Below are 26,219 nucleotides of genomic sequence, written 5' to 3' on the forward strand. Positions count from 1 at the left end.
TGCGCAATTTGTGTGGGTGATTTCCGCTGCAGCCATCGACAAGGGGACAAGGGAATGAATGGATGAGAGTTATTGCTGTCTATATTTCGTGAATATTTGATCTTTTGTAAGTGAATCGTATTTAAATTTCATTGCTAAGTCTAGCGTATTTCTTATTTCAAAATGTGTGTGTGTTTGCTGGGGATGAGTTGAATGATGAGGAAAGAAAATGTGTCATATTGATCTTTGTATGATAAGCCTTTCGTGAGAAATGTCTCAGTACAGTCCCATATTATAGAGAATGATGTCTTGTTTTGATGAACAATGCCAGCTGTATCAAATAGACCGGTTATCTGTCATTTTTGCCCTCCTTCTCATTGTCGAATGATAATCTCTTTTATTGGGTGATTAGAAGGAGAAATATTAAACAAATCTCAAGATGGATAATAACTAACCCAGTTCGTCCTTACAAATCAGTAGATCAGAGATCTGTTAGGCAATTTGGGGGTATTTTCTGTGACAAAAAAAAACACATTTATTTTCACTTCATACTTTGCAAAATATAAATATAAAATATGAAATATGTTGCATTTCACTGGGAAAGACATGTTTTTAAAAATTCTAAGATCATGCCTAAGGTCATATCAGTTTAAACAATATAATACAAACAGTATTTGCTTTCTGACAATAACTTTCTTTCCCCTAGCCTAGATCTAGGCCTATTTAAATGACTTCAAATTTTCAGGACAGCTGATGATGATGATGATGATGATGATTCACAGCATTTGTATGGCTTCATAAATCTGTTTGAAAAAACATTCAAAGACGCGAGCTCCTCCAATAAAATTAGCATTTACATGTCTGAAGGAAGATGTGAGTTTTGAGTGAAGCTTTGAAGTGGTCCAGGTTGTCAATTTCGTGAATACCGGTAGATGATGGGAGGGAGTTCCACAGGCGAGGACTAATAATAGAGGAAAATGCCCGGTCTCCATATCCCTTGAAATGGAGAGTAAGGCCAGATGAGCGAAAGTCCAGGGTGAAGATGATGCTGCTTGATTAAAGATGAAACATATCCACAGCTTCTTTACGAATTTCTCAATTGAATAACGAAAACCCAAAATAATGTAAATAAAGCATATTCTTGGCTCATTTATCTCTAGGGCTTCATAATTTGAAATATTGATCATTAATATTTACTAATGACAGTTAATTATAAGACAAGAAGAACATACTCCAAAAAAGAACAGATTGCTTTTAATTTTTCCTATCAGTATAAATAGTATACATGTAAATATACTTCACCATTGTGCAAAGTTTCAGCTAAATCAAAGCATTTTCATTCAGAATAGTAAGTTTATAACTTTATGCATGTATTTTTGTAGAATCAGAGAAATTGGCTTTTGAATTTTGGAGTGTGAATATACACTTACACATACAACATTTTTTCACATTACATTTTATAATGATGCTCTTTATTATATGGGCAAATGATACAGTGATAACTTACATATATTCTCACATTGTTTGCATATTGAAATGTTTGTGTGGATTGCTTTACATGTATTAATCAATAGAAAATTATGATTGACAAGAACATACCTTTATCATCTTAATTGCAGCGCATATCATTTCCGATTCAGTGAACATTTAATCTTCCCTTCAAGTAAGTAGGTTTCTCCTTCAATCGATAGATTTGTTCTTGCATTGCAGATTCCTGATACCAGTGGAAAAAAATACACGGGGGCTCGGGGCGAATTAGCCCCCGGAATGCTAAAAAGAGCCTCCAAAAATTTGCGTAGAGTTCAATGCAAAACAAATTAAAGAGTGTTATTTTCATGCAAGCAAGCTTGAAAAGTATCCCCAAAATTTTATAAGTATTTTTTCCCTGCCTGATACTAGTACCTCTTTTGTTGTCTCTCTCTTTGTACCTGTGATTGCAAATTTAATTTTAAATTAGACGTGCAATCAACTTATTATTGTGTGTAAGATATTTGGCCTTGCAATTGATGCAATGAAGTACTTATTGTTTGTTGAGGGCTATATAAGGTAATGCTTCAAAACACTTATTTGCTGATTGAAGTTCAGATGAGCATTAAATTAGCTTCCGACCCCCCCCCCCCCCACCCAAACTCACACAAACACATTTGTATGTGGTAGGTCCAAACTTTATATACCATCAATTTTATTGAAGATTTTTTTAATACGATGTCGACAATCTAGCAAGACCAATGAAAAAATAAAACGAACGTCATGATACATGTAATTCCCCCTTTTTCTGAAGAGAGGGGAGGGGGAATTGGATTGGATTGGATTGGATTGGATTGTAAAATAATGACAAAATTTTCACATTTTTGCAATAAACTCCTCCTCTATGACTTACATGTAAATATGATAAAGCCATTCTATGCCAACAAAACAGCACATAATGTTCCCTAAAAACTAATAGTCCAGTATTATTTTTGTAGATGTTGACACTGGACTTTGTGCTTTGAACATTATAAACCAACAGGATGTTTGCACCCCTACTGCTGTACATTATGTAGTTATCACTTTTTTGGGATATTTTTTTCCTTTTCTGTTTTGTCGATTTTACAGAACCACAGCATCCTCCATTGTCAGAAATTCTAGTTTGAGAGGAACCTGTTTTGAAATCATCATGGCAAGTACAAGCAAGTGAGTGGACCTTCTTCAATAAATATTTTCCAACATATTTACAATGTAGAATTCAGATATTTCACTTGACTAAGTTTATGTATCTTTTCATATTCCTATCGGGATCGATACTACATGTTGAACATGCCCATATGCAAAGTTGTTCTTTGGGATCAGATGTAGGCTTTTTGAAGACTACTTCCATTCCAGCATAGACCCATGTTTTCGGGCCATTATTTTTATAGACCTGGATTTTAGGTCCATTATCATGAAAATCTGTCTAAAGACAAAAGCATGTCGGATGTCAATGGTAAAATATGGGCGTTAAAGATAAAAGTTGAGTACCGGTACTGGTCATGCCATTACTTTGTGAAATAAACTGGCTGGATGCAATTGGGAATGGTTGGTTAATTGTGTTGTGTAGTATATATAAACTTGTTTGTAAGGTTTTAGAATTATTACAATGAAAATAAATTGACTCAGTCCTGCTGAAAATCACACGCACTGTACACATAAATGGATACATGGGACCATACACAAATGCAGCATGAACGTTTAGTCCAAACTTTACAGCTATTGCACATCAAATTTTGAAATACAAGGGAATTTGAAGGGAAATTCATTATAGGGGCATTTCTACTGTGATATTTCCCAAATTGACATACAAAGAATGAGAAAGCTTAAAATAGTTTTTCATTTTAATCAGAACTAAACCTTCTAGACCAGGGGTTTGTTTTGAACACAAAGATCCTAAGTTGAACTTGAAGTTGGGCTTAACAATTATGGAAAGATGTTAGGATCTTTGAAAATATTTTGTCAAAGTTATTTTAAAAGGCATAAAATGTTGATTCAAATCATTCATAATTTCTATTATCAAGGAGATTTCATGTTCTTGTTGTGGAATTCATGAAAAGTCTTAAATACTTGAATTTTTGCTTTTGAATATATTTTATTTTAGGGCTACAAATGGTTCTTCATAATGTATTAGTCCAACTTAGATTTAAGTTTGACTTAAGATCTTTGTGAAACACCCCCCAGAACCCAATTTAATGTTATTGTAATTATGACCTGTGTCTTGTTCTTACAGAGGATCGGCTTCAGCGTCAGCTCCAATGCACAAGGTATGCTGCCCATCACATCCACATGCAAACCTGATAGAAGATTCACATGCAGGGGATCTCATCTGCCCTGAGTGTGGTCTAGTAGTAGCTGACAGGTGAGTGTTTCTCTATCTGTCTGTCTGTTTGTCTGTCTGTCTGTTTGTCTGTCTGTATGTCTGTTTCCCTCTGTCCCCCCCTCTCCTCTATTAAAAAAATTGCAAGGGATCTACTATGCACAGAGTGTGAGTTAGTTCAAGCTGACAGGTATATGTACATTTGACTTTCTTTGTCTCTGTTCTGTCTCACTGTCTCTGTCTCACTATCAGTCTGTTTCTCTCTCTGTCTCTCACTGTCTCTCTTGTGTCTCTTTGTCTCTCTGTCTCTCGCTTTGTCTGTCCCCTTCTTTACAAACTTGATAGAAGACTCACGGGCAGGGATCTATAAATCTGCCCAGTGTTCGTTCAGGTACATGTAGTAGCTGCCAGCACTGTAAGTGCCCCTCTGTCTGTCTGTCTGCCTTTCTGTCTACCCCTTCTGTCCTGAAACATGACCAGGCTCCTACAAATGTACATTAAGCAACATATTTCAACAATTTATTAACAGTCAAAATCTCATTAGAAGTCCATATTCAACTTTCAAAAGTTAATTTATCAAAAGTTGATTTATGACAATTCCTCTAAAACTTTGTGGCATGATTAAGGTTAATAAACTTTATTTTAATCTTAATAATAATAAGCGGTTTAGAAGGAAAATAGTTGAAAGTAAAGGAAACAGCATTTGCATTACAAATTACATCAATTCAATTAACAGGAAAACTTGGCAAATCTTTGCATTGTTTACTACCCTTTTACTTGAATACCCACTCAATTTAATCCAAACCCTGTAGAGTAATAGACGTGGGATCTGAATGGAGAACTTTCAGCAACGACAAGGCCAACATCGACCCCTCCCGTGTGGGGGCAGCAGAGAACCCTCTCCTCGAGGGCAACGACCTTTCCACCATCATCGGTGGAGTTCTGGGAAATGCTAGCTTCAACGAGGATGGAAGCAAAAAGTATCGTTCCAAATCAAATGTAGGTACCTTTCTATGAAGATTCTAGGAAAGAGTTTTGTAATAATTCACCTTTACCCTTGCAGGCAAAATGATTTACGCAATTTAATTGGTTTTCAGATTGTTTTAATTTTCTCCTGATTTGTTTTTCTCCCCGATTGTTTTTTTTTTACCCGATTGTTTTTTTCTTCCCGATTTTATCCTGATTTTCCTGATTTCTCCCTTATTTTCTCTATTCTTCCCTAGTTTTCCATATTTTTTCCCCAATTTTCTTACTCAAAAGAGGGGGGGGGGATGCCATTTTTTTTCCCCGAGTCCTCTTTTTTTTTACTCAAGGGGGGCATGGTTGAGGGGGAAAAAAGGAAAGAAGCTCACTATCACCCCTGGCAATGGCACACACTTTGTCTTGCAAGTGTGGAACAAAAGTTAGTGCTAGAATTTCGAAATTCCGATATTTTCAAAAAGAAATTGCAGACAATTCATGAACTGTGTGCAACCTTGCTGCAAACATGTGAAAAAGCATTCCAGTGCACAAACAGTGCTCAGCAGTGACATAAGCATAGTGTGACAATGTGTAGCATCGCACACCTAGGATGTCACAAACTGAACTGGGGCTGTTTCACAAAGATTCTAAGTCGAACTTAACTCTAATTTGGACTTAATTATTATGGAGAGCCGTTTGTAGCCTAGTTATATTGAAATATATTCAATCCAAAAATTAAAGTATTTCAGACTTTTCATAAATCCACATCAAGAACATGAAATCTCCCATGATAATAGAAACTATGAATTATTTGAATCAACATTGTATGCCTTTTAAACTAGCTTTCACAAAATATTATCAAGGATGCTAATAGCTTTCCATAACTGTTAAGTCCAACTTAGAGATAAGTTCAACTTAGGATCTTTGTGAAATACCCCCCAGTGGGCACAACATTGCGCAACTCGGTCTGTTTGCTGGGTTGCATGTCACAAAATGACTTGACATGCAAAATGCGAGTCAGAGCAGGATCAAAATTCATGCAAGTGTCATGGTGGCTTTATTTTTACCTTTTCTTTATCTCTTGAAGGGGAACCATTTTAAAGTCAGGAACAGTCATTTTTTTAAACATTATGAATGTCCAAGCTGCTTATAAGTGAATTACCTATTGAATATAATTGAATTGTTTATATATGTAGTAGAAGTAGTAGAATGGTTTTTTATTAGACAACTTCAAAATGGTAGCCCGAAAGCTAAATTACATTGCAAGTTTTACATGTATTAAAAATCATTTCAACAAACTTAGATAATATGGACAAGTACACATAATACACAGTTGGTTAGATCATAACTAATTACATATTCCCTACTTACAAACAAATTGATGAAACAAATAAAATAGATTCGGCGTTACTTTTTTTCTGTAATCATTGTTAAGTGAAGAATATTCATATTTTAAATATAAATTGAGGCTGATTAATGGAGTTATAACAAGTAAGTACTGAAGATTTGTTTAACTTCGAACCGTAATGCACATTGAATGTCTATAAAGCTACACAATATATAAGGATTTATCATAGAAACATGATTAAACAATTACCGAAAGGGAGAGAAAAGGTTAGAGAGAGAACGATGTAGAGAGAGAGAGTTAAGTTAGAAAGAAAAACAGGAAGACATGCGGAAGATGGGAGAGGGAGAGGGAGATAAGGAGGGAGTGGAATGAGAAGAATGGAACAGTTGGAACTGTGAAGACATGGAGAAGCGGAATGATGATGAAGGTAAGACGACAAGGAAAAGGCGATTAGAAAGAAATTACAAAGTAAATTACAAAGTTTCCCTTACAGAGAAAAACAGTACAATTTACCAATCATGCATTACTAAGACAATAACATAATATATGCGTAAAAACTTTAAATATGTAAAGACATAGAATGTACATGGGAACGTGCGTAACTATAAAAAATATATTCACTAATTAATCAGTTTGACAGTTAAAAACACAAGTGTATCCATTCATTCATTACAATGTGGATTACATGCACTAATCTTTATGAGTTAATGGGTATAAAGTTGAGCAGTATTAAAAGCAACAAAAGGCATACGATTTGAATAAGAGGTGTGGAATCGGGCAGGAATCGGGGGAATTTATGCGTTGTTGAGTAACCTGGTGAGATATGGGACTGGGCTTTTCCTGTAACGTTCTGTTTTGGACTTAGGTTCTATACAGATACGTGATTTCCGTGTGTTTCTGGTGCTGGCGTTCAGTTTAAACCAGTCTGATTGGTCGGATTTTAGTGCTTTCAGGGCAAACTTGAGACATAGCTCTTCTCGGCGAGCATGGAGAGTTTGAAGCTTGGTCATTGATAGGGCATTTGAATAGGATATGTAATATCTACCTAGTATAATTCTTAATGCCCGTTTTTGAACATTTTCGATCTTGTTGGACTGGGCGATAGTCAATGCTCCGTTCCAGGCAGGGCAGGCATATTCGAGGAGTGGTCTTACAAATCCTATGTAAACTGTAACGAGGTCGTTGGTGGGGGGATAGAAGGCTTTCAGGGATCTTAACATGAAAATGCGGCGGTTAGCACGAGAAACCGTATCCGAAACCTGTACATTCCACTTCAAGGTGTCTTCAATGGTTACTCCAAGGATTTTCACACTGCTAACCTCGTTCAGGGGGACATTATCAATAAGTACTCCTAGTGGGGGTAGTTGGACTTTACTGAAGGACAATCGCATGATTGAACACTTCTTGGTGTTGAGTTTAACGTAATTGTTCTGGCACCAATCTTCAAGAGTGGATAGTGAACGGGAGATATCACGTGGCTGGTTGCGTGCATCGTGCGAGGCGGCAATGGACATGTCGTTGACGTACTTCCAGTGACTCGTTGATGAAGAATCACGCATTACATCATCAATAAGGGCCAAGAATACAACAGGACCTAGGCGTGTGCCTTGTGGGACGCCAGCATGAATCTTCTTCCAGGGCGAAAGTGAACCATGGTAACGAACACAGGTTTGGCGGTCGGTCAGAAAATCACAGATCCAAGGAAGAATCGAATGGCGGGCACCAAGATCAATAAGCTTCTTAATCGCGATAGTGTGGTTGACCCGATCGAATGCCTTGCTGAAGTCGGTGCATACTACGGTAGTGGCAGTTCTTGGTGCCTCAGCTGATTTAGCAAGGTAGTTGATTAGGTCGACGATGCAAATGGTAGTTGAGAGGCTCGGTCTGCTTCCATATTGGTGTTTGTCCAAATGAGGGTTAATGTCGCGTAACAGAAGCTTGGTTATAAACAACTCAGCAATTTTGGAAAAGTGGTCGGTGAGGGATATAGGCCTCAGTTTATCCAAAGTTGCAGATGTAGGACCTTTAGGGATGGGGACAATTATTGCCTGTTTCCACTGGGTTGGGACCTTGTTATGTTGATAGGATGCATTTAGTATCCCTGACAGGGGAATTGAGAGTTCGCAAGCAAATTCCCGAACGAGGCGTCCAGGAATGCCGTCAGGGCCGCTTGACTTGCCAGGCTTGATCTTCTTCAATTCACTCATGACTTCCCACGGTTGAACATGTGGGGGCGGTGTTTGGGCTGGCAGGTACGATGGTAGGTCTCTCAAATGTAGTTCGGGGATATCAGCGTTAACATTTGCAAAGAATTCATTAATGGCGGTAGCTATTTTCACTGGGTCATTGTCTTCAACAGTCGGAACTCGGATTATGTCTGCTTGCGAATTTGAATGACCAGACATGACTTTAATGTTCTTGTACCAAGATGAGGGGTTATCGCTCTTAAGATTTTGGATACGATCACGATAGAAAAAGCGTTTTGCTCTAGAGATTTCGCGAAGGACTTGATTGCGTAGAGATTTCCAAGCTCCTTGAGAGTTGTTGCTGAATGCTATTTGTCTTTGGTTAATAAGCTCTTTCGTACGGGGCGTTATCCAAGGCTTGTCAGTCGGATGGAGATTAATTGACTTTGTTGGGAAGTGCACATCCACCTTTGATTGCAGCGTTTGGTAGAAGTGATCGCACATGGCTTGCGGCTGAGACTCGCCAAGAACATCTCGCCAGTCGTTGTGAGTTATCCACTCACCAAAAGCTCTTATGTCCGAGTCTTTCATTGGTCGGACAATCCGTTTTTTAGCCTTATTGCGTGGTCTATTATTGACTTCTTTGGGTAGCCAGATTACAATGTTGTGGTCGGCAAGGCCAATGGGGGATAACAAAGATGGTTCTTGGTAAAAGAGATCGAGATTGCTTATGATTTGGTCCAAAATCGCGTTACCTCTTGTCGGGGTCCGGACAACTTGTTTCATGTGACATCCACTGAGGATTTGGGAAATGTCCATGCGATTCAAATCACCGAGGATTACAACACCGGCATAGGGATGCGCAGTTTTGATGATGTCAACACTCCGAATGAGGTACTGTATTAGATCGCACTCATTGGCGTTTCCTGGGGGTGAATAAACTGCACCGAAGTAGATACTGCTGACACGACGCGGTAATCGATGAGGTCGAAAATGGGCCCATACAACTTCGTGCTCATCTGGAACTGGAATAATAGTCACCTGTTTGGGGTCAATGCTATGTTTCGCGTAAATAGCGACACCACCACCCCTGCGAGAACACCGAGACTTGGTAAAGACTTGGTAACCATCAACGCTGTATGATGACTCCGGTTGGTCATGATTAAACCATGTCTCTGTTACTGAACATATATCGATATCGTGTTCCCGAACAATAACAGATAATTCCTCCAGTTTATTGTAATTAAACTCTATAAGCGCTATAGTTCTCCTTAGAACTATAAGCTAAGAAAGATAACCAACAGTCTTTTTCAAGACTATACCAACAGTATTTATATTATAATGAGGGAATGGCTCTAGCATGAGGACCATACTCCTCTTTAGCTCATCCCTTCACTCCCATTATGTTTGTTTTTTTTTTGTTGTTGTCGAATGTATGATATTTTATGTGTGATTATTCTGTATTTAATTGTATATGTTCTTGTAGTTTTAATGATGAGTGTAAATAAACGAACTTGAACTTGAACAGTCCTTTTTAGGACTACAAACCCTCAAGAAAGATTACCGAGAGTCCTTTTCAGGACTCCCCAATCCTCCCTCTCTCTCACATGGTGCACCCGCAAGCCTACTGTATATCTATATGAAATGTTGTTAAAATGATATAAAGTAATCAAATGCCTTGTATAAGTAAAAAAAAATTGAATTACCATATTGAATATTTGCAATGCATACAGGCATCTAGCTGTAACGACTGGTTGGTCGCTTGTATGCAAATGGAGAAGTTGGATAGATCATTGATTAGAGATTGATGTTTTTCCCATATCTTCTATGATGTAGATGAGCTCAACCAACAGAACGCTGATAAATGCTTTCCGTGAGATAGGAGCCATGGCTGATCGTATCAACCTACCCAAGACCATTGTGGTAAGTACCGTAAATCTCTGTGTATAAGACGCACCCCTATTTTGGGAGCAAAAAAAAAAAAAAAAAATGTTCTTGTTGTTGCTGTTTTGTTGCCGAAAACCCATGCGGGGAAGGACTTTCATTTAACATCGAGGTGCAGTTGAAGGTGCCAATTTGTGCTTGTGAACTTGTCACAAATAATAGTAACAATGTAGTTTTTAGAAGAATGTGTAAGATCATTAATTTAAATTTAAAAAAAGAGTACCTAGGATAGAACCTTGTGGTACGCCATGTGTAATAGAAGAAAAATTTGAGGAATTTTATAATTATAAACTACACATTGAGATCTATTAGAAAGATTACTTTCAAACCAAGATGACAGACAAATTTGAGTGTTGTTGTAGTTTCCGAGTGGTGAGTCAACACACAGATTACTGAGCTGGAAGACATTGCCAGGCATAGCGCCGGGTGGAGAGGCATAAATCAAAACTTTTTTTTGTACCTGTGTTTAAGACGCACCCCCGACTTTCAATTTTTTTCGGCGGCAAAAAAGTGTGCTTTATACACAGAGATTTACGGGTAGCTAGGAGCTGCTGTCGTCATAAATATGATCCAGATTTTCATTACTCATCTTGACTTTATAATAACAATAATAATAAATGTAACTTATGTAGTGCCAAATCCTCTGTGTTGAGTGCCCAAGGCGCATGTAGAAATAATTAAGAATTAAACAAATGCATTTTTACCTGATTTTTCAAAGAATCAGAGGTTATACACTTGTTGATGTCTTCAGGAAGGCTAGTCCATATAAGGTAGGACACACGTGAGCAAAGGATCTTGCTCCTCCCCCCCCCCCCCCAAAGTTTTTGCAACTTTAGGCAGAATATTATACAATAGCACCAAGCTGTGAGTATTCAAAATGTCAGTTGAAGGGGATTGCTCTTTAAATGCCCTATATTCAACATATATGATGTGGAAAAGCGAAAGTTACAACCAAACTTTCATGCCACATAGGTGTATGTAGCCCCATATACCGGCGTCTATGTGCAGTGTTTGTGTATTTTCGACAAGATTGAGTCCATTTCATATTATTTTGTTCATTCCAAAATGTACCAATAATGAACGTTTCCCAATTGCTTCTGGTCAGTTCCTTTCTCAGTGTCATCACAGCAGTGCTTGAGTTAATCTTTAAACACTTTTGAATGACCAGTATAATGAAGAAAGATGATCTACTCATGTTTTTCTTCAGGATCGAGCCCACACTCTCTTCAAGCAAGTCAATGACCAGCGCACACTGAGAGGGCGAAGTAACGATGCCATCGCAGCTGCTTGCCTTTACATTGCATGTAGACAAGAAGGGGTGCCTCGAACATTCAAAGGTAAACCTGAAAGACGAAGAGATATTACAAAACAAATATCCCTCATCAGGGGAGGACACAGGTTTTTTGTTTTAATGCGGGACTGCACTACTTTAGCTACTTGCACTCTCTATGTAGCAAAGAACTTGCACTCTCTATGTAGCAAACAATGCCGAAGCGGTACCCGTTGGTCCCCCATGATCCCCCTTTTCTTATCTTAATTGAGAGCTGATATGATGAGATAACCACCTGTCAGTGACCAAGAAGAGAGGTCTAATCCCTCCAGGCCAAAATAGTGCAGATAGGCTTTTAAAAAGGACAACAAAAAAACATTACTTTTTAATTTTTGTTCCGATTTATTTCAAGAGATTTTCTTCATTGTATTTCGCAAATTTGTCTGCTTTTATACAAATGAAAATCTAACAAAGGTCTGATTTCCCTTTATCTTCTTGCTTGCATTGGTTGACCAATGAAATGAAACAAACAGGGACTGGCACTGTGGCCTTTGTCACAAGTCCAGTGTATATACTCCAAGCAATGTGTGCTATTTAGCTTTTTTTTCCTTCATATTTAGCAGGGTTCCCAGGGAACAACTCGGAAAGTCATGGAAAATGAAAGAAAATCTCCCAAAGTCAAGGAAGTCATGTAATTGAATGTGGTGTGAGCCATGTGTGGCTATGGCAGCTTTCCGATATTAACGGGATTTGGTAACATTGTTCAGATGAGAGAAAATGGTGCTAAGGTAGTGACTTCAATGCTAGATGTACAATTAAAGATAATCTGAAAGTTTGAGTAAAAACAGACCATTAAAAATTGGGAAAAACTGATCTGATCGATTCCTCAATTCTCCCAACTATTTTATTACAATTTAATTTTTTTCATCAACCTTCAACAATCTTACCGAGTCCCTTTAACTGACAAAGGGCGTGGTCTTAGTATGCCACTTGGATGCCACAATCCATACCAAAATGGTACATATCTGGTCATGGAAAAAGCAAAAATGGGTCGTGGAAAGTCATGGAGTTTGGTTCTCAAATTTCTGTTGGAAGCCCGTCAAGGGTGTTTTCATGGCAATTAAAGAGTTCAAAGCCATTGTTTGGTTTACATACTAATATCTCCCGTGTAGTGGGTAATGTATAGAAATACATAAAATACAAAAACACAGTGGACTTGCCCTCTCTTTGTTCATGTGAATGTTACAAAATCTGTTGTTTGGCTGGTAACACAAACAACTAGTTTGATAAAAGCCCTGACTAACGTATCAAAAGCTTTGGCAATAAAACCCTGCTTGCGTATAACCCTTTTATAAAAAGTAGGTTAATAAAAAGTAGGTTACATGGCCCCTTGTAGGATGAACCCGCTCTAAATCAGAGTCTAGACCAGGCCTTCTCAACTGGCGGCGCGCGCGCCACTCGTGGCGCATGCGGTCAGTTGGAGTGGCGCGCGGCTGTTCCAAGAAATTAAAAAAAATATTAATAAAAATTTAAATTTAAAATTAAAGAAAGAAAAATCAAAAAACTATATTCTAAAATTAAAAAAATCAGCAAAATCAAAAGGTCGCAGTCGAAGTAGAGTCCAAAATATAACCAAGCCATTTTGTTTGTTTGATTTTCACTTGATTTTGACATTTTCCGTCTTTATTGCACCACATTAACTACATATAAATTTACTTCCATTTACCCAGGAATTGTACTAATTATTTCACTTCAATATGAAATTGTGATTGATAATTTATGGAATAGAAAGGTGTTAAAAATGCCACATCTTGGCCTTAAAAAAGCCCTAAAATCCACTAGCTTCCAGGGTTTCGCCCCCCTGTACCCCACCCGGTATCGGCTACGCTCCCTCGCATCACAGTCACCAAACATACAGGTTGGCACTTCTAATAAACTAGTTGAGAAGGCCTGGTCTAGACCATGGTTTATAATTGAACTCAATACCAAGGTGTGAAGATATGTGAAGGCCACCAACACTCTAATATTATATTCACGAATATTAATCAATATTCTCAAGGTTATGTTTGTGAAATGCACAATGTATATCATGCTTCCCAATTGATATGTAGGTTTGGTTTACATATCCTTTGCCTCATGATAAGTGGAAGGTCCATTGTACTTGTGTATCTACTTACAAGAAAATGTGCATTTATTTGATTTTAAAAAGTTATATCACGAAAATATATACATTTTGCAAATGGTTACATACATACATAATCGATAGCAGTTTATATTTTACACAGTTTAACACATTTTTTGACTGTCAATTGCATAGACTATAGAATTCCAGTTAACAATATTGTCAAAAAATATGAGGTACTGTGGACTAGGCGTTAGAATGTGGGTCTTTTAAAAATAATACTTATACCAAGTCCATAGCGTATTGAGAGAGATGGATGTGCCCTGCACACACGTATGGGATCAGAGGTCAATTCATAGAGCACAAAATAGTTTCCTCCTGTAGGTATGTATTTTTGTTGTCTTGATTAGTGTATAGTATAATGTTTAGTAATGGATATATTTCATATTTTTTATTATAAAAAAGGGTCAACCTTTATACAAGGATCATGTTTTTCTTTTCAGGTTGCAACCTATTCAGTTTATTTTATGTCCTTGTCAAACATAATCTTAATGTGTATTTTATGTTATATAGCTGATTTTTATATGAAATGTTGTCTTTTGAACTGAATGAAATAACATTGAATTGAATTGAATTGAAGTGAATTGAATTGAATTGAATTGAATTGAATTGAATTGAATTGAATTGAATTGAATTGAATTGAATTGAATTGAATTGAATTGAATTGAATATTGTATGTGGGAGGGAACTATTTGGAGCTCCGTGAACTGACCCGTGATAGCGTGTCACAACTATCTCTTTTACACAAATGAAAAATTCTATGGTAAAATGCTGCATTTTATTGCACCAAGTGGGAATGAACCTGTTTGCATTCTTATCTTTCTTCTTCATTATACCCAAACTCATTACGTTGTATATCCAATATTAAAATATTCATATCTAAACTCAAAACTCATCTTTTCAAATGATCACATCACTAGTATTAAGAGATAAGTAAAGTTGTAATTTTTCTCTTTGTAAGCACTTTTTCTATATATATATGTTTCTGTTTCATTTTCCTTTTATGATCTTGTTATACTTTATATAAGTACATTGTAAAGCTGATTGAAATGCCAACAGACATGAAATGCGCTATAAAAGAACAAAGTATTATTATCATATTATTATTATATGTGTGTGCACCTTTCAGAGATCTGTGCAGTCTCCCGAGTGAACAAGCGTGAGATTGGACGCTGCTTCAAGCTCATCCTCAAGGCATTGGAAACAAACGTAGTGCTTATTACCACCGGTGACTTCATGGTAAGCCAAAATTCAACCCCTGTTTAGATAAGATTCTTGATCCAACAAATGAAAAGCAATATACAGGAGCAGAGATCCATTTGCAGTTAATTACTAAGTTATTCATACCCTTACCAAGTTTTGTAATTTTGTACATATGTGAAAAATTGATTTGTCCCGATTCATGTTTCTTGAGTTACAAAAAACACGTACAAATTTACAATGGGTATAAATGGATTTAGTTGTTAACTGCAGGTCTTGAAAGCTCTAAAAAGCTCTGATGAAAATAAACAATAATATAAACATTTTAACCAAATGACATTTGCCTTTGGCTTTATTTCCTTAAGGTATTGGGTAACTTTGCCTCTAATTCTAATCAAAAATCCTGGATTTAGCTCATGCTGCAATCATATTTATAAACCTTTAGGTCAGAAATGAATCTCTTAGTCTAGGGACAAATTAAGAATTGTAGAGATATGTTTTCAGATGTTTTTATAAGAAGTCAAGTGAAGTAATATATCTCAGAAATTCCATGGAGTTAGTTCCATAATAGGCATAGGTGTTTTTAAGGATTTGGGAATGAGGCAGGAAGGAGCTGATGTAGATCTAAGTGAAAATAATGCTTTCTGTTGCTGAAAGAGTGAGCAGATGTAATTTCTTATGCTCTTTTTCTTTCTTCCTAGTCTCGATTCTGTTCCAATCTGAGCCTACCGCCCAAGGTCCAGAGAGCAGCGACACACATTGCACGCAAGGCTGATGAACTAGATCTAGTGGCAGGGTAAGAACCTTAGTATTTCCTTTTGTTTTTAATTATGTTGTTCAAGTTTAGCTTTCTGTTCATTCTCTGCTCAGTGCAATATGGAATCTCCATTATCTCTCATAGTTTGGTAAATATTGAAGGGTAAAAATAAATTTGTTTGTTTGTCCAAAAACGAATATTTGAAGCCCCAAATTTGCCAAAAATTTGATGGCAAAATTTCACTTAAAGGCCCACTACACTACTTGTAGCTACTTGTGCCCTCTATATAACAAACAATGCCTAATCGGCAGTGAAAAAAATACACGGGGGCTCAGGGCGAATTTGCCCCCGAAATGCCCAAAAGAGCCCCCGAAAATCAGAAAAGAGCCCCTGTAAATTTGCATAATGTTCAATCCAAAACAATTTTAGAGTGTTATTTTTATGCAGGCAAGCTTGAAAAGTAGCCCCCGAAAAATAAATATTAATTTTTTTCCTGCTAATCGGTGACCATTGGTCCCCCATGATCCTCTTTTTCTTATGTTAACTGAGAGCTGAGTTGATGAGATAACCACCTGTCCAGTGACCTTGCAGGGCGCTCTAATCCCTCCTGTTAACTACGGCAGATAAGCTTTAAATAAATGGTATCATAATGTGAAAGAGGAGGTAATTTAAGACACACTTTTGCATGACATCCTCTTTCACATTACGATACAATTTAAGTGAAATTTTGCCATCAAACTTTGGGGGCTCCCGGAAAAGCACAGAATGTGCCAATCATTTTCAAGACCTTTCACAGAGGTACATGTTATTTACTGGGTTACTCCAGTAGTGTTGGCAGTGCATTGACTGTGAGGTCACATTGAAACCATTTATTCTCTGTGATTTGACTGTGTAGCTCCATGTACAACCCTTAGGCTCCCAGGTTCAACATAGACAAGATTTTTGTCTCAACACAAAACACTGTGTCAGCCCGAAGATCGCTCATTTTCTTGATTTGTGTACAAAACATATGGAAATATCATTTTTCCAAAAAAAGAGATAAAGCATTGGTTATTTGGTTTTGTTTATAGTTTAGGTGTTTGTTTTGGGGGTCAAAATATTTGAATTAGTTAGAAATTAAATAAAACAACAAAAACATAAAATACATAAAATACATAAATTAGATAAATTAGAAAAAACAAAGAAATACATAAGAAATTATTGAAACAATAGATAACATAAGGAATAACCTGGCTCTTCCAGATTTTGTTGTTGTATTATTATTCAGAATGGATACATGTAGTGAAAATGAATGTTCCATTATGAAAAATATATGATTGATGGGTAAAATAGTCAATTTTATGATCGCATAACTTACGTAAATATGTAAATAAGTGAATTTTTCCCAAAAATTGAAATTACCATAGTATTCTAACCACTTGACTTGACATGCGTGCACATTTTCGCGGCAATCGGCCGTTTCACGGCAAAGATCTTAGGGGGGAAGGGCCAAATAAGCCACCCCCCCCCCCCCCCCCCCGGGCTATGCAGTTTCAAAATAGCCCAGGCTATATAGGGTTAAAAGGTGGTGTTTTTTAGCAATCAAATTTATTGAAATGTGCGTACCTCGGGTCAGATCACTATTCTCCCATTTAACATCATTTTCATCCATACTTAGCAATGTATCTAAAAGTGCTAATATCATGCCTCTCAATGTCAAAAGCAGGTGTAAAAGTAGAAAGAGAACATGCGAGCCACTATTTTGATTTATGCAGGATGAAAGAATCGGGCTAGAAAAAACAATAATGTTGGAATAATTGAACAGATTTCTAAAACATTCTTTTGCACAACATGCCAATCAAAGCATTTTGTTAAAGACAAAACTTATTTTTCTCTTCTTCTAAACATGCATGCTTCCTCACCGCAAGCTGATATTAACTTTGTAATCCTAAAAGTGAGAGGGGGGGGGGGAAGAGAGAGAGAGAGAGAGATATATGAAGGGGTATAATTAGTGGACAGAGGGATAGAGGTCGAGGAAGAAGAGAGAAGTAGAATGCTAAGAGAGAAGGATAAAAAGAGAGGCATGGATAGATGTATAGAAATAGAGGAAGAGAAGAAATGAAAGCAAACAAGAGAGTGAAAGAGAAAGAATAAGGGATAGGAGGTCAAAGTTGAGAACGAGCAAAAGAGGGGAAAAATAAGAAAGATAAGACTGAGAAAGAAAGAGATAATTTGACAGAGGAAGAGAAGAGAGACAGAATGAGAGATAATGACAGAGAAAGGCTATTTATTTGTTGGTGAGTTGATTTGTATGAGCGTATCAAGATCGAATCTATTACGGCCAGGTGACGCATACCTCAAGGACTTCCTACTTTCATAAATTTTAATCTCGACAAATAATAATAAAAAAATATTGTGTAAAAAAAAAAACGCAATTCATCCCTCTGTTCAATCTTCTAGATATGGCATATTATTATGATCTCTTAATCTCACAATACATTCCATCTGTTTTGTAATCATTTCAGAGAATATATAAAAGATATTTGCTGATTTATAAATCAAGGTAGCGTGTCATTGTGGCCAGGAAGATGATACATAACACCTCATTTGTTTTCCTTCCGGGGGCTCCTATTTACATATATACCAGTGATTCCCCAATGACTATTGAGTCCTTGAGATCATTTTTCCCTCCGCCTAGCAATAGAAGCAGGATTAATTGAATTGTTTGTCTGCGAGTGCTGTCTTCATATTGTCAATTGCTAATCAAGGTCAGTTAGGAAATTGGAAATAGTTCCTAAAATTGAATCCAGCGTGTCTTTGTAGTCATGTGCAGTCTTCTACAGAGAGCAGTTCATTAGTATGCATAAGAGAAAACATTTTTAATATCTTCTCTTTGCTTGTCTTTTTTTAAAAATTTTTGCTGTGCATGTATGATTTTTAAAAAATGAATATATATATATACATGTACATATATATATAGAACTGTAGATGTACAGTGTATATGGGTTCTAGAAAACTGTTAATTATTTTATCTCGAACACGAAGTCTGTTTCTTTTGTGTGTTAGTAATGAAGGCGAATAGAAAAAGGATCATCTGGCGATCAGTCAGGCATCACAACATTGATTAGGTTATTTGCTGATTAGCAAATAGCTGATTTTCTCTAATTAGCTAGTTTTTCAAGTGACAACATTCCCTTGAATGTTGTAAATTTTCATCAATGAATCATTTCCCAGTCATTGGTTCTGATTTTACGTATTGTCGGGCAGACATTTTCATACCTTTAGAAGCAAGATATTAAAGATAAAGACCAGTTATAGTCATGCGATTGCATTGTGAAAGAAACGTTGTGAAATCGATCAGAAAAGGTTGATCATCTAGCATAGATGTACTGCAAGGTTCTGGAATCATCAAAATGATAAGAAATTTGGCCCAGTCTTCAAAAAATTACAAGCACTGTACACAGAAAGATGTATATGGGACTATGCACACATGCGGGACACATGTGTTGTTATCTCTCACATCCCAATAGATAAACTAATTTACCAAATATATCAATTAGTAGGCGGTTTCCCGGCAAAATTGTTATCATCACGTATTATTCAAAACATATTTTTTTCACATGAAATACTGGTCTTTACCTTTAAAAATGTTTGAACATGCATGAAAAGGCTACTAATTAAGAACAGCACATACTTACACTATGGCCCGTATCTTATCAGCAGTTCTGATGATTTGTTTCACCTTTCAGCCTAGACTCATTATGTTTCAGAAATCAATGTTCCATCAATGGTTTTTCTTTTTCACCCTATTTTTGCCCCTACATGTATTTTTCAGACGAAGCCCAATATCGGTGACGGCTGCAGCAATTTACATGGCTTCACAGGCATCAGAAGAAAAACGTTCTCAGAAAGGTATTGTCTTCTAAAAAAAAATTGTATTTTTTTAGTATTTATATTGTAATTTTTGCTTTTACACAGTGATATAATATATTCATTTTGCACATAGCATATTGGTATTGTAGTCAAATTTTGAAAATAAAATACCAAAAATGTTTTTGTTTTTTTAAATAGTTAAGAGATCATAATGGTTGCAATAGGTGCAGTATTTCATTTATATTGGTTTTTAAAAAAAATATTTTATATTTGTTTAATCCAATTAGAAATTATTTTTTTCAAATTTCATATATGTTTTATACCTACCATTTTGTCTTGAATGTACTACATTAATAATCAAGGTTGGAAAAACTTGTATAAATGAAAGGACAGTCCAACCTGCTTAAGTGACCACCTTTCTACAAAGACCACATCTTTTTTCCCCCTCTAAAATGGTTTCTCATTGAAACATGTACTAGTTTAAAGGAACCTGTACATAAAGACCACCTGCCGATAGAGACCATTTTTTTTGCCTCCCTTGGGTGGTCTTTATAGACAGGTTTCACTGTCTGTTTAACAATGTCGGCAGACTGCAAGGTTCCTTGAAGGGGTAAAGCTCTAATCAGCTCAGAATCGTAATCATTTCTCTTGTGCGTTCATCCATGATTTGAAGCTGATTTGGCTTTATGCTGACTAAAAGGCATCAATTGACTAATAATTCAAAACTCCAATTCGGCCTAGAAAAAAAATATGTTGTATTGCCCTTTAGGTGCCAAAAAAAAAACATGGTTTGGTCGGTCGGTCAGAATTTTGTTTTTCTTCTCCCTCTTTGGGCTGATATTTCTCAGTTTTTAATGCTTTAAAAAAAAAAATCTCTAAAAAATGGTTTTGGGGTCGGTCGCAAAGGGCAATACAACATGTTTTTTGTTAGGCCTTAGGAAGATGATATTTGCTACAGTTTCAAAATCAAATGGTAGAGGTTTCTTGAAAATCAGGTCACAGAATGATTGTATAGTGTGAGATGGGCCTAAGTCAAGACCGGTTTAACTTATTTAGCCCACATACAAGCTTATAGTGTTTATACCTCACATGCCTTTCTCTCTTGTCTTTCAGAAATCGGAGAAATCGCAGGCGTGGCGGATGTGACGATTCGGCAATCATACAAGCTCATCTACCCCAAGTCTCATGACCTGTTCCCTCAAGACTTCCAGTTTGCAACCAAGATTGAGGATCTGCCGCCTCCTTGATAATCCAGGACATCTCCACGACTCGACTCCCTTCAATCATACTCTAAATCTTTATTACCCCAAAGACACAAATTCCACAATGATGTCACTAGATCAAGCAAGACTGAAATTCTATAATTTTGTTTTAAAAATTCACCAGGATGCTTTAATTCATTAGGTTTCTATGACACATTCAAAAAGGTATTTACAAGTACCAGTGATAGTTTTGATGTTTGTGGTTTAGAAATCTTTCTCAGACACTAATAAATGTCTGAGGAAAGTGTCAAAACCATAGACATCATAACTCACACCTGAACACCCTTGTGGATGTGTCATTAAACTAGACCTTAAAAAAAAGCTATTGTATTGCCCCTTGCGACCGACCCAAAAATCTTGAAATCTACGGTCGGCTTTTCAAAAAAGTTTTTTTTTCTACTGTTTTTAGAGAAATTTTTTTTTTACGCATTCTCAAAACTGAGAAATGTCAGCCCAAAGAGAGAGAAAAAAAAAATAGTGAAACAAAAAAGAATTCCGATCGACCGACCCATGTTTTGGCACCTAAACTGAGGGCAATACAACATCTTTTTTTTTTAAGGCCTTATAAGAGATTCTATGATGCCATTGCGCAATATTACTAAGATGTTGTTAAATTGGCATTATGTCATAGCACCATGAAATTGTTAAGTTGTAAAATAAAAACACAATTGTACCAGAGACAATCACTAGTTGCAACACCATGGTATTATGGCACAACAAGGGGCATTGCCAGCCCATCTTGAATAGGAAGGGGGGGGGGAGGGACCTGAAGGTTGCTGAAGATGATGACAAATACTTTTAAGAAATCAACTCATAGGACATTTTAGTATCCTATTACATTGCCTTGAGATTGTGTAATCATGTCATTGTAATATCCTTTCAATAGATGACACACAAGGCTATTGAAATTGCTGTATGGTATCGTTTTAAAGTCTTTGTCATCGTATGGCTGAAATATTTATTATAATTAGGCAAAACAGAGAAGCTCTCAGATGTTCAAATTTGCAGAAAGAGGCTCAAGCAAGGCTTGAACAGGAAAGAAAAAATCTTGCAAGGAGAAATTGTGAACGGGCTGTGGGTGTGACACCCACCTCTAGCAATAGCCCCATGACTGCAAAACACCTGTAAATAACAGCACCACAATGTGTGTGTACACTGGTTCACTGCAGCACCCTGATGTTATGGCAACATAGGTAACGCCATGATTTTGATACATTGCACCATAAATGTACCATCGCTCCATTACACCAAGATATCCATGCACCATCATACAGTAATGGCTTGACACCATACCCGGCCCCCCCCCCCCACTCGGTGTTATATAGGGTACGCGTATGCTCGTTCCCTCTTTTTGAAAGCACCCCCTATCTGAGGACTGCCAATATTTCCGAACCCCCCTTTTGCGGGCTTTTCGCGGGCTTTTCCTGCCTTAGAGACCCCCCTAAATACGGAAAAATGCTCAATGTACCCCCCTAAATTCGGAATAATTTCTCAGGAGTCCAAAGAGATGAGAGAAAAAAAGAAAAACATCCCCTTTTTAAAGAAATCTCCGGGTGAAAAGTCAAATACACCCCTTTTTTTGCAATTCTCGGGCCGGACTTTGTCGCACGAAAAGTACCCCTTTACCGGACATTTTGGTAACACGCATGTGGTCATTTCGACCCCGGAGTGGGGGGGCCCGGGACACCATATCACTAAGACCTTCATACAATATCTCAGCACCATAACACCAACAAAACAGCTACATCTATCACCTTGAAGTAATGTCAGTGCACCATAACACTAACACCTTCATACACTACGCCGCAATTGTACCATGGTACATAACACCAAGACATTTCATTTATCACACAAAGCTGCCAACCATTACGTTTTTCCCAGAATTATTCTGTTTTTTCTCAAAATTATGGTAGTATGTTTTTTCTTCATAAAATACATGTTTTTTATATATATAATTTTGTGTTTTGTTTTTTTGTTGCACAATACCGCACATCAACCAAATGCCCTAAACTGTTGATCACTACTTCAATAGAAAACCAAGGTTAAAACATACGTGAAGGAGAAAAATATTCTCAAACAGAATGAAACGCTGATAATACCAAAAAACAAACTACCTACCTGTAAATAAACTATAGGATCTAATATGGAAATGTAACAGCATGAGGAATGGACATTTCTACATTGGAAGTGTGTCGATGGTGGTTTTAAGTCTTGTTTTAATGAATTCCTTTTTTTGCTTGAAATTCCTAATTTTGGTTACACAAGGTCGGCAGCTCTGATCAAAACACAATATGCATTATTACCATGTCAGCATATTTCACCATGCTGGTACATGCTCTACCAACCAATGTATTAATTATTCACCCTATTTTCTGAGTCTGTTTCATAGCTCCTATATCCTCGTCTCATTGCAAGATACATAATGGCATTTTGCATGATCAATTTCATAAGCCAAGGCCAAGTTTGAATTGATTTAGCAATGATTTCATTTTTGCCTGTAAATCGCACGGCATTCTCTCATTCTTGTCTCCAGCTGATCAAAGTTATTTCATGTTGTGGTATTTTTGCTTTCATCTACAAGTTTTGAATTGATATATGGCTTTTAGACTTTGGATACACATTGAATTCTAAAGGCTTGTGCAGATAAAGTGTGCTAAATTAACTGCTGAAAAAAGGTGCCACGTCTTTTTTAATGGTGTAAAATGAATGGCAACTTAAAGGGATCGTTTAACAATGTTAAATCTGAGATGCATAGCCCTACGTGTTATCAATGATATGGTATTATATTGAAGCCCTAAAAAAATGGCGCTTCAAAATTATCAAGAAGTGCCTCAAAAAAGTAAAAACCTTTGAGTGACCGGTTTTACCATACTCGTTTTCCACAATAGACTGTAGCATTATGAAAACCGTTTGGCAAAAGCAAAATTTGATTTCGATTAACAATCTTATATATCTTGATAATTAGACAGGCAATCGGCTCGTAAAAGTCATGGGGTTCCTAACCGACCTAAAGATTTATAATTATCATTGCAGGATGAGCTAAATCAAGGATTTTTTGAAAGGATCTAAGACAAAGTCACTGGATCCCTTTAAGCATATTCACTTAGCTCTGTATTATAAGATACAGTAATGTGACGTGTATTACACTTTAAGTCATCATTAAACACTGCTGCAGTTTTGCCGCATCATATCTGAACGAGCCTGAGATAAGAACATGTACATCTATGTAGGGGTGGAGTCTAAGAAGAATTGTGTGTTATACCAAAGTCAGATTGTACCCATCCTAATTTACAAAACCTATATGTGAAAGGCATATACCGACACAATTGCTAATCAAAACATAGGCCTAAAGAATTCATGTTCAGATTTGTTAATGTATAAGGCCAAATCAAAAATAAAAAGTTGTTTAGCATCCTGCCTTTTTGAAAAAAGGGAAAGAGGAGGCCCCTCTCTTTAATTTTTATTCATTTCAAAATGGCTGTTCGACACATATTTCAAGACCACCGGCTAGGGTATTTTTTTTCAAGATGACCGCCAGCTTTTATGTTTGATTTCAATTTTTTGCACTATGTTTTTCGTGTTTGTTCATACAAATAAAAAAGGAAGCGGCCTAAAAAAAGGAAGCGGGTGAGGAGGATAAACATTAATTTTGTTTTCATCGCCTAATTGTAATGTTCACCCACTTCAAAGGTGATGCACAGGACTTGTGAAATTGCCCTAGGATTATTTTAGAAAGTCTTTGTGATTGTGTAAAACGGTATATCTACATGTAATTGTCACAGGAAGCGTGTGTTGTAAAACCAGACAACATTTACGGCACATACAGTCAAACTTGTCTATAAAGACCATTCAAGGGAAACAGAAAAAGTGGCTACTGTAGACAGATGGCCTTTCTAGACAGGTTATACAACACACATTCCTTTCTCAAGGGTGACAAAATACTTGGCCATTATACACAGGTGGCCTTTATGGAGAGGTAACCACTATAACAGGTTTGACTGAACATGTATAGCTCCTACACATGTACATGTACAACTACAGTCAAACCTGTCTACAGCGACCGACCAAGGGAAACTCAAAAAGTGGTCTTTATAGACAGGTTTCTTTAGTACATGTTTCAATGAGAAACCATTTTCAAGGGAAACAAAAAAGTGCTTGTTGCAGACAAGTCTTTGGTCTTTGTACACAGGTGGTCACTAACTTTAAAAGCAGGTTTGACTGTATACACTACAACCTGTATGTGTCAATGCAGTGATACATTGCTAGTGTCTTCTGTAAGGCAAACTATTGGATGATAAATCAACACCTGGATTGAGTGTTGAACAATAACATGCTGTTTAATTATGGATAAGCATGGACTTTTTGCGTGGTGGTATATGTATGTATGAGCATGAAATTAAAACAGGCAAAGTATGTGTAATGGTGAGTCATTATCTGTACCACTCTGTTCCATGTAGGTGCTTGTTACATGCAGTTGGTTATGTATAAGTTTTTAAATGGTAGGGATGTTTATTTTGTGTGTTATATTTATTGAAGGTGCCATGTGGTATAAATACCATTATTACTTTTTTTTTTTATCTAACTGCTACAGATTTCTTGCATGTTATGAAGATTTTTGTTTCTTTTAAAAAAGTTATGATTTGAATTTTAAAACAAAATATTTGCCATCTTTCAAAAATATGAAGGGCTTATTATCTTTGTTGAATTGTAATAGTTCAAATTAAATATGACTTTCAAAATCATAATTGAGGTGATTCAATTTTGATTTTTTGATAATATTCGTTATTTCTTGTTGGAATGATTAATCAGTCTTTTGAAGAGAAAATGCCCATCAGACCCCATTATTCCTTTCAGAAATATTATGACCTCTTAACAAAACTGGTTCAATGCCTCAAAGGAACAAATGAGACAAACAAGTTCTTTTATGTTTTCCCGTGTTATACGTCATATGCTCAAATATCAAATTTTCCTTGTTATCGTTTGTTTTGGACACATTATATAACTTCCTAATGTATTCGGTAGCATGTTCTTTTGTTAAGTGGTCGGTTGTTTTATGGAATATTCAAGATAACCTATTGCATGTCAAAACAAAATATAACTAAAATAAAGAAAAAAGTAATAATAATTTTTTAAAATGTATTATTTCTTCCTTATAATGAAGAAGGTTCAATCGCAACTATTTATATACAAGACAGTGAGAAATTTGATTGTATTGATGTATTGTAATGATAGAAACAAACTAAGAAGTTAAAATAAAATAAAGAACGATTCTATTTGAAGAATGACACCTTGTGTATTCCGTCAGTTATTTCTCTTGAGTGGTTGAAAGGGAGAGTCCACCCTAGCATAAATTATTTTGATAAAATGAAAGATTTAGATTTCAGATTCAGATTTAAATGTAATCGTCCACGTTAAAAAAAAAAAAAAATTGCCTCCACTGGCAAGAGATAACA

The 26,219-nt window shown here is 36.5% G+C and overlaps 1 protein-coding gene across 1 annotated transcript; it reads left to right on the forward strand.

The window, feature by feature from the left end:
* The first annotated feature begins 4 nt into the window (after positions 1-4).
* On the forward strand, positions 5-21,131 carry LOC591691 (transcription initiation factor IIB). Its single transcript, XM_030997047.1, has 10 exons — positions 5-106; positions 2,575-2,652; positions 3,719-3,847; positions 4,618-4,804; positions 10,136-10,222; positions 11,451-11,580; positions 14,825-14,934; positions 15,597-15,691; positions 19,467-19,543; positions 20,618-21,131. Exons 2-10 carry the CDS (start codon positions 2,636-2,638, stop codon positions 20,749-20,751), a joined length of 966 nt encoding a protein of 321 aa, XP_030852907.1. The 5' UTR covers positions 5-106; positions 2,575-2,635; the 3' UTR covers positions 20,752-21,131.
* Positions 21,132-26,219: the final 5,088 nt, after the last annotated feature.

This window comes from Strongylocentrotus purpuratus, unplaced genomic scaffold (assembly GCF_000002235.5).
Source record: "Strongylocentrotus purpuratus isolate Spur 01 unplaced genomic scaffold, Spur_5.0 spur5_scaffold_4, whole genome shotgun sequence".
Classification (NCBI taxonomy): domain Eukaryota; kingdom Metazoa; phylum Echinodermata; class Echinoidea; order Camarodonta; family Strongylocentrotidae; genus Strongylocentrotus; species Strongylocentrotus purpuratus.